At 36.3% G+C, this 10,487-nt stretch overlaps 1 protein-coding gene across 2 annotated transcripts in view; it reads right to left on the reverse strand.

The window, feature by feature from the left end:
• The window catches only part of dmxl1 (Dmx like 1), a 47,884-nt gene extending 41,391 nt beyond the window's left edge, over positions 1-6,493 (reverse strand). For both annotated transcript variants that reach the window (XM_008335979.3, XM_008335978.3), the window contains exons 1-6: positions 6,105-6,493; positions 3,782-4,024; positions 2,952-3,077; positions 933-1,010; positions 447-525; positions 203-347 (exon numbers count right to left, since the gene is read on the reverse strand). In XM_008335979.3, coding sequence (XP_008334201.1) covers positions 203-347; positions 447-525; positions 933-1,010; positions 2,952-3,077; positions 3,782-3,868 — 515 coding nt within the window. In that variant the 5' untranslated portion in view covers positions 3,869-4,024; positions 6,105-6,493. The remainder of the gene's footprint in view (positions 1-202; positions 348-446; positions 526-932; positions 1,011-2,951; positions 3,078-3,781; positions 4,025-6,104) is intronic.
• Positions 6,494-10,487: the final 3,994 nt, after the last annotated feature.

The following is a 10,487-nucleotide window of genomic DNA, read 5'->3' on the forward strand; positions in this document are numbered from 1 at the left end:
TGACTGGTCAGAGTATAACAGTCAGCCAAAACTCGTCTACAGATGAGTAAATACTCTGCATGTTTACAGATAACATTTTTCAAAAGTTGTCCGTTTACATCATTTTATTTCATCATTTTGAATATAAACACTTGGTAAATATATAAATAAACAAATGTTTTTATTACCATTACCACCATATCAACATTTTCCCTGCTCTTACTTGCTCTCCCAGATGCATGTCCAGGCACAATGTGTGTCTCTCATGGTCAAGTCTGGCTGCTCCGCTCCATCTTCAGTTTGATCGTCTGTTACATCAGCACTCGACCACAACTGAAGGCAATTAGAGCCAGTTAAAAGAGAGCTTCCTGGAAAGAAATAAGAAAAACAATACAACTCTTTCAGAATAAAACCACAACTATTGTATGTATTAATATACACATAAGCAGCAAATGCTGGTGAAGTACCTGTGGGGTGCCACGCTAGGTTGCGTACCATTGACTGTAAAACAAACTGTCTGGTCTTTTGCCATTGGCAGTTAAACTTCTGTGGAAGAAATAAAAATAACAACATAACAAGCAGGCTTACACTCAATAAAAAAACAATGTATCATTTTTCTCACTTCCTCCATTATTTACAGCTGCACAACAACAGAGGTTTTCATGTGAGTCACATGGGATCACGCCACATGGTCTATAAGGGTAATAGCAGTCTACCATGAAGCTTCTCAAAAATAAGTTCTTAGATTTTTGTTTCTTATACAAAGTTGTTCAACCATCTGTATCTGTGTTTTTTAACAGTCATCAAAAGTTATTTTTTGTAAGGGAAATTGATGTTAAATTAAAATGCAAACGTGAGAGAGATCATTTGTATATATATTTGGGACAACATTAACAAACATGTTTACAAGGTCATTTTTTTCTAGAATAAACCAAAGTGCATGGATGACTCACTGTCGTTGATGCATCTTTAGGTTCAGGGTGCTGCACAGGCTCAAAGATGCACACAGTGCTTCCATAGGAAGCTGCAATCTGTCAGCACAAACAAAAAGAACAAGTATTACATTTTAAAAGTTTTTTTTTTTTAAACTTGAGACACATTTATGATTTTAGGATTATATTGCACTTGTCGAAACAGAACACATCACACAGATCACAAAACTTCTTTGGTTTCGGTTTCAATGAATATGCAATATAAGCTTAATCCAAACCACAGTGAGAACAACAACAAATGTTTACACAAGACTATTTGAATTTCAAAGAACACTCAGTCACTCAGTATTAAAGTACCATATAATCTTAAATATACATAACCACAAAAAAAAAAAACATTTGAGAAATTACATTTAACAATGTAATTAATTTAATTAAGTGTTTATAAAATGGTGCTGATGGTGTTGTGGCACTATAGTGAGCACATAAACCAATAGAGCTCACAGTTGTACATAGTGAGAAGAGGGGCAAAAATATAAGCTGAGCATAGTTTAACAGATACTAGACCATGCTGAAGGCATGTGAGGTTAGTTTTGGCCAAACTCACAGGATTACATATCACATGAGGGTAGTAGTGACAAACTGAATGAACTCTCTCTTTTCCTCCCCATTTAAAACAAGCCTGTACACAGACTTGAAACCATTGCTACACAAAATGGAAAAAACAAAAACAAAAAAACAAACAAAACAAAACCACAAAGTACAATATTGGTAAAAAGATGACAACGTCTTATTGTGACACTGTGAATGAGAATAAGAATTTTTCAAGAGTGAAGAACCAGTATGTAAAAGCAATAGTGGAGCCGTTTCAGCACATTCTCATTCATTAAGTGCTGTTAAAATAACTCTGGTTCTATGCAGCGACACACACTAGACAGTCGGAGCACAGTTGGTAAATGTGGAAAAGCTTCAGCTCAAATTAGACATGCTGTATTGACAAATCCAGATTTAAAAATATAGTCTGCTGGAGTTTAGACTGTCAAATGAGGAAATTAGTTCACGTTGCCTCAGTTTAGAATTTTCTGCAACTCACATTTGTTGCATAATTTCCATTAGCTTTTGTTTAATGTGATATGCATTTAAATCTGCTAGAAGTACAATACCAAAAAGAGCAGCATCAACAACATTGTTTCAGTTGTTCTTACTCAATTGACCGAGATTAACTTTTAAGTATTCAACTTAAGCTTGAAGCCTGACAACAATTACACAGCTGGATTCATATTCATTAAATTGTCTCTGCAAAATGTTAATGTTAAGGTTCAGACCAAATTTTGACAAAACAGACAACGTGTAAAACAAATTATAAATTGAAGTCTCTCTAATCATCTGCAAAAATTACTATAATTTGAGTAGTGCCAGGTACTGCAGCAAAGAGAGGCATTGTCTACTGTTTCCCAGAATCACTTTCACTGCAAGCTCTTTCATTAAAATGTAGTTCACATGGTTCATTTTTCAAGACGAGAGCAAAGTATTATTACAGTAATGACAGTTGTATGGCATCATGTTACTTAGTCCTTAAATACTATTATACAAAAAGACACCAGAACACCAACTAGAGCAGAAACATGTTCTTCAATGTACCTGTACTGTATTATTGCTGCTCATGACAAAATAAAAATAATGAAAAGAGAGCCTGAAATCAGTCAAAAGTGTATATTATGTATGATAATCTACATCAGAGCTAACTGAGCAGCATCAGACTTGACATTAAACAATTAACTGCTTAGGTTTGTTTTAAAACGCCATTGAATAACAACAGAAAATGTTTCATTACCAACTGTTTCCCTGCACTCTACAAGAACCTTGCAGCAAGAATGTCACCAGCTTGTTTGTTTTTTTTCTTTCTGTATTTGAGTTTGTTTTCTCCATGTTTACACTTTGTGTAGTATGCACAAATTAGAAAACAGCTGTGGAGTGTTTCAATAACATACTATAATGACTTAAACCTGATAGTACAGAGGACCACCTCATTACTCTTACCTGTCCACCCTGCAGTGAGCAGTCAACACAGCCAACCTGGATGTTTCCATGTTTGGCCCCTGGGATGATCTGCAGACGCTCAAAGTCACTTCCCAAGATAACCACATCACAACCCGAGGCATAGGCCTGTGTAGGCAAAGATTAAAAGAGCGTTGAAGATGACAAATCCATCCACAGGGAACTGCATAAAGGACCACTTGAGTCGCAATTGTGTTACTGTGCCCCAATTCAACTCCTCTGGAGCCAAGGCTGCAACAATACAATAGTTAAAGAATGTCTGCACACAGGCTATAATTCACTGTGACCATGACGTTTTTACAAAAGGAATGCTGAAGGAAAAAGTTCTGCAATTGATTCACAGCACTGTTACTACACGGCAGTAATCAATTAAGCAGGGGTGCAGTTTAAACATGCAACAAAGAGTGACATCAGCCAAAAAAAAAAAGAGTGCTTTCACACCATTAATATTTAATATGAACTGTTTAAGAGACAAAAAACAGCCTTGTAAAGATCTTTTCATAAGGGCATTATATGAAGATCATAAAGATCATGAGTATAAATAAAGGATACTTCAAAGGATGTTTGACATATTACTGTGTTATTTGGAACACAAATTAATCCGTCCGAATTCGCATTTAGATCATCATAGCTTGCCTCAAGTATTGACAAATGTTTATGTAAAATATAATAAAAGATTTAATACAACATTGCTGTAAATTTGAATTGTCTTATGTAGGTGTAATATTTTGCAGGTTTGTAACTAAGTGATTCTTCACTGGTTAAAAAATCCAAAGCAGGAAATTATTTTTAGTGTTTTTCTCAGCTCTTACCGTGAACGGCACATGGTTGACACTCCCTACAGAAAAACAATTATCTCCAGGGTTGACAGCCCCAGTGAGGACCTGATGGAGATTCATGACTTTCAATTATAGGCCCCTTTTGTTCTTTCCTTCCTTCCTTTTCTGTCCTTTCCTCATGAGAACCTCCCACTCCTGGTGAGGCTCCTGGGAAACCATGGAATAGATGTACTCATCTCGGGCTTGGGCCTAAAATCTCACTTTTTGACCAACATTCTGTTCAGAGAAAGAGATAAAAGAGACACAAACAGAAAAATGTCAGTGGGATCTCTTTAGGTTTATAACATGACCTAATGAGTGAACCCCAACTGAACATATTCAGTAGTTCTGAATTAAATTGTTCTGAAAACCAAAAGTTAAACCATTCATACTCTTATTCATATACATGATCAATAGTCAATTTAGTGTGTCCAGTTAACACAATTTGGTGGAATAATGGAAGAATCTTTTGAACTATGACATCATACCCGCACAGAGAGAAAATGTCCTACAAAAACTTCAAATTCATACAAGAGGAGTAACCACCGAAGATAGTAAGGGAAGTACACTAGCGGCTCTTTCACCCAAACCACATATTTACTCAAAAGAAGAAGAGTAAACCCTAGAATCAATTATGCAAAGCAGAAATATAATACCTGGAAGTCTCTTTTGACAAATATGGCTACTTGAGCAGCAGCAACCACTTCTAACCTGACAATTGTAATATTTACAAGGCAGTGTCAATGTGTGTCAACTAAGAATGAATGAATACATTCAAATGTAATAATTTTAAAAGCCTTCCTTTAAGAACAGAGAAAAATAACTATAACAATATTTTTGGAAATATATTTGGACGTTTTTTTTAAAAAAATGCCAGCTTTTAGTATAGTGCCGAATCTCTAAATTCTGTTTCTGTACTGCTTGTTCAGGGGCATAGGCAGAATGAAGCTCACAGTTGCGTTTATACATTGCTATTTGCACACACTGGGAAAGAAAACCTAATTGTTTCAACTCAAGCTTAAAATACTATCTATAGGCAGCATGTTTGTAGAGGCTTAAACTTCTGGAGAACACTTAGCTCCTGTCAGAACAGCTCTGGAGAGTAATTAGTCTATGGCTAACAGGCTACTAATACATAAACCAAATAGACTGGGAGGGACTGTAGACAGATTCATCAAGTTGACAAGTTGAGTGTTGATAAGTAGATACACAGACATGTACACAAACACAACTGCACCATATGGAGATATCTTAACATGGCATGCAATTATAATGAAAATACACAGTAGCCTTTAGATTGCGCTGGAAAAATTGAAGACATTTAAACACATTAAAATAGTTTTAAAAGAGTTACTCAATATTTTATTCACTTTCTGAATTTGTAAATGGTTACTGCACCCTTAAACCACCAAATTAAGGCAAAACTCATGTGAATGAAAAAATGATTAAATAAAAATTATGCAATTTAAGTAATTAAACATCAATTGACGTTTTATGATTATAGAATGGAAATTTGGGGTTCCAGGTTAAAAACTACTTGTTTCATTCATCTTCGAGAGTTGCTCTACAATATTTTGATCTCTTCACCTTCCTTCTTCAACTTCTTCATATATATATTTTATATATATATTTCGACGAATTAGGACGTATAAGAACGTGACATAACCTGTTGAGTTTAAGCATGACTAAGTATTTCTCTTTCTCTGAACTAAGTTCCCTTTTGGCGTGATGCGTGCACAGGTGACTTCGGTCTTAATTTGTTAGTGGCTATGTTTATATGCACTATTGGTTTATGACTCCGTCTAATAAATGGGACACTCCACCAGGAAGCTAATATTATTTAAGTTTGACCAAATAAATGGGTATTTATGTGAAACCAAACATAAGCAACTTGAGAACAACTGTTAAAATCCGTGCTTTGCATAAAGCACCGTAGTTTGTTTTATTTCGACTTTATTGGGACGCTAACAACTTTGTCGTTATATAGTATAGCATTGACAACTAGGGCAGCAGTAACATCAGCGGGTCGTTTATAACTGAGCGAAGCCGAGTCTTATCTGCTCTGGGTTGTGGCAACTCACGTGATAACATTCTACACGACATTGTAGTTGAAGGCAAGCTGAAAAGGAGACCAACGACTCTGGATTATGTTTAAATGTCAATGTAATAGTTTACACAGACCAACTTTAACATATCTGAACTACGTGGTCACAGGTCATGACGTTCGCCGAGCCCTCAAGTTTAGCTGAGTCAAATGCAGTCTCCCGAAGACAAACAGTAACTGGGGCAGTATCACCGGAACCGGTTATGTACTTACCGGAGTTGGCTGCTTCTTTGTAGAGTTTCCTGTAGAAAAAATGACGCCGAATGAGTGCTTGTCTCCTCGAAGTGCTCCTTCTAAATAACCAGTATCACCAGCACCAGATGTGACGAATTCGGTCACCTCCGTAAGCTAGCGATAGCCCGTACTAGCCACTGGTGCTCTCTTCTGGAGAGCTACAAAGCTAACAACAACAGCTCATTTATGCCAAACGTGTCATGTGACCTCCGTTGTGACTGATATACTTGCCGAATATATATCCGTTAAAACAGACACCCACCTCTCCCCAAGGTTAGCAAATAGGATGCTTCCAAAGAGGAAGCTTTGGCTGGTGTTGGAGATGTGTCATGATAGTTTGTGTTTCGCCGTAGTGCATTATGGTATTTGTAGTAGCGCTTACAAAATAGCGGGAGAAATATCGCTTAAATTAAGCCCAGATTCGATAACGTTCAAATACTCAAAGGTCGGTTGTTTTTCTTTGTAATACAGAAGACTTAAATTGTGATTTATAACAGACAGTTCTCCTCGAACTACTGGTCAGATGATGTAATGTAATTTAGCAATATAAGACTGTTTTGCAACACTAAAACACTTGTGAACTAGCAGTGAAGTAGTTCATTGTAAAATATTTCAGCAAATCTTTTACAAAGCATTCTAGTTACACCAGACGTTCAAACAAACATATTAACAAAAATTTAATTAAATGTCATGACTGATAAATATCTGCAATTCTATATTCCATAATGTTTAAGTGTGTTATCATTTGTCACATACATTTCGAATCGAATTAAATTTTAGTTCAAGGTTAATTTTAATACATAATCTGATTAAAGAGTTCGAGTCTGATGAGGATTCAATCTGTGCACTAATTCTGGATAACCACTAGGTGTCAGTGTTCCCCAACACTGTGCTGTATTAAGTGAGTGTTAGAATTTGTTTAATAAGATAACACTTTTTCTTTTCTTTATTTTTTTTCAAAATAAAATATGTTTATTTTACCTTGCAGTAGCAGTGAGTCAATGTTAATCAAACCGTCACACATTCAGGGATTACATGAATTAATGTGGTGGAACGCCATTTCAACAACAACGCAAAAACGAGTGATTTGCATTCTCGTCGAAAATGTGAGAATCATGACAGTCAGGCATGCTGGATAGTCAGGCGTTTAGCCTAGAGCACAATCATGACTGCAAACCATTGAGATGAATGAAGGATTGGTTCACATGATGTAGCAGTGGCTCAGTCTGTAGACACAAACATCATTGTCCTGGTCTAGAGTTAAACTAGAGGAAATGTGGAAACGGAGAAACTGATTCTCTCATTGGTGAGTCTTGTTACAGTTAATCAAAATTTTGGCCAAGTTGCAAAGCATTTGGATAACATTCTCACTGTCTGATATAAACTTTAATTTAAACGCTACAATTCTTGGTTTTTATTATATTTATTTTAATTGTGTAATTATTTCTAGCCAAACATATTTAAACCATTCAATTGATTGCAGTAGTGCAGTACTGACAGTTTGTTTGAAATGGCTTAAGGTGAGTGCTTTTTCGGAAAAAACTAAACAAAAAAAAATTTAATTAATTTGGAATGTGCATGGTTGACGGACTCTTCAACAAAAAGACAAAAAGATTTAATGCTTTTATATTATTATTATTATTGCTCTGTCTGACACGACAACATTCTGTTTAAATTAACTATTTTCTGACCTAGCATGACTTGACAGGTAATGTCAACATTGAACATTGAAGTCTATGTAAACAGCCACATCCTCTGAAAAAATACTCCAGTTTTCACTTGTTCTGGAAGCTCAACTTTACTTTTCTTATTTGCAGTTGCCAATTCAGAAATTGACCAGAAGGTGCATGCTGCCAGAGGGCGGCTACTCTGCGCTGCTGTCATCTCTTGGCTAAACATAAAATTGCATATTTTATATGTGTATTTGTACTTGGGGCACAATCTGGGTGGGCAGACAAGTGAACCATTTTAAAACACAGGCTGCAGGCTGCATAAAATTTGACCACCGGCTGCAATTGGCCCACGGACCACACTTTGGACATTTCAAGTATTTCAAAAAAGACCAAACAGTCTTAGGTTTTTTTTCCAAGCATTCATTCATTCTCGTTGGGATTCACAATCTCTCTATAGAAATGTTTATTAACAGGGAGAACAACCAAAACCAAATGTAGACACAAGACACATACATGACTCATTTGGCTGAAAATAGGTGTAGAATCCATTTTTTCCTCTGTCTGAAATCCAACATAAACAACCATGTGATGGGTGGATAAGGGTTTAATGAGGGTGGGGATTGGGACGCTTCAAATTTTACAAAAGCCTGTATAGATGAAAGGGGAAAGACAGAGTGGCTGAATAATGGAAGAGGCTGACATGTCACTGACATCAGGGGACGACTGTGACATTTATTGTCATGACATTTGCATGGTTCTGATGATGAATGGGCTGACTTTCTGTCAGGAAGTAGGTCAACGCCTCGTTAAGATGAAACTTTATTATTTAACTGTGCTAAATATCACATATTGTTTTACTGTTGACACATCGTCCCTGTATGAAATGTACTTACATGTATGTATTTTATATATATATATATATATATATATATATATAGTGTGTTACACAGAGATTGTTCAAAGATGTTGATTTGACTTTGAACATTTTATATACACATTAAATTGAGTTGGAAATGTTACTGTTTGAAAGATAATTTACATTTGAACTCATTATAGGGTTCTGCACATTTTTTACATTTTATACATTTTTTATTTTTTATATTTTCCCTGTTTTTTCATTAACCAACAACAAGGAGAAAATAAGAGAATAAGTGAATACAAAGCACAAGAGCACTATTTTAAAGTTCAATTACTTACGTACGTATAAAGTAAACACATTCAACACTAGATGGCAGTATTGAAACATAAATTCTCAGTGCTGCCAAGGTTGCTCTTAACATCCAGCGACTGCAATTTAACCTCGCTCTCTAAATTCACACTTGGCTGCTGTAATCCTGTGTGGACCAGACACCACATTGTAAATATAAAATCCACCCTGGTAAAAATGGTGGGAACCACTAGTCCGCTTACTTTTAACAATCACATAAAATTTACTTTTAAATTACGCCGACGTAAATCCTCCAAATCAAGTTTGGCTCCTGTTCTAGATAACATGATCCCGGAGCCAGCTGCTCTGGAAGGCTGAGTCGCTCATTCTCAAACACACACCGATGCAATTTTATGTTTTTCTCTTGAAAAGTAAGTTGTTCCTTTGAAGTGCTCAGTGGTATTATTATACTGTGGTTTGACGAGTAATAATGTTGATGTTTTCTATGGGCTATAATTACTGGATCTGCAGGCAGAGAGAGCAATTCCAACTCGAACCTGCAGTCTGAGTGTGGCCACGCTTTGATGTTCCATAAGTGGGAGAAACATGTAAGAGGGAGTGTTTTAACAGGAGAAAGTACACACTACACAACACTACACTACATACTGACAGGACAGAGACAGCAGAAATGGACCATAATGAGGTATAATGGGATATCAAACAAGAGTGGGTCTGAAGAGATGTCCCATTTAGCTTTTGACCTTAGTAATCCCCTAGTGATAAACAGTGTAATTGGGATGTAATTAGGTGAATTCTTGTAGCACACAGGAGCTACTAAGATTTAGTTCAGAGTTTATCTGAAACACTAAAATACAAGAAGCAGCAACAATACAATACAGCAACATGGTCCGATGGAGCAGAGGGAGTGTAAACCTGGGGGTCCTCAACCTCCAGGCTGGAAACCAGTACCAGGCTGCACAGAAATATTAGTATAGGTATAAGTTGTCTGCATGTTATTTGATATTAAAAAAATGATCACTTCTGCCCCCCGCACTCCTGAATCTCCCACCTCAGTCAGTCTGCTCCTCAGTCACATTTCTTTTTTCATCCACTAACTACAGCAAAAAATATAAAAAAACAGACATCACTAGAAAGATTCTTAAAAAAGGAGAACGCCTTATGATGAGACAGTTTAAAGCGCAGAACCTACAACCAAAAATCGTCCTGGAACAAAACTGCAAAACATAAAATAAATATATATATATGTTTATATACATTAATTAGATATCGTATGCACTTTATAGGGTTTTGTTATGTGTGTGACCCCCATTAACACACACACACCCCTCCTGCTGCTGCTGCTCTGGAAAGAAAAGTCCTGTATGAACTGGTCCATGGTGAAACAAAGGTTGCTGTAATCAGTCTATTATGTACAAACAGGGTTTGACAGAAAACAACTGTTTTCTCCAATTAACAACACAAACAATCTTCTGCATCCATGGTTTAGTGTGGGGGTGACCACACTATTTTAGCTTAGAGAGC

This window comes from Cynoglossus semilaevis, chromosome Z (assembly GCF_000523025.1).
Source record: "Cynoglossus semilaevis isolate Cse_v1.0 chromosome Z, Cse_v1.0, whole genome shotgun sequence".
NCBI lineage: Eukaryota > Metazoa > Chordata > Actinopteri > Pleuronectiformes > Cynoglossidae > Cynoglossus > Cynoglossus semilaevis.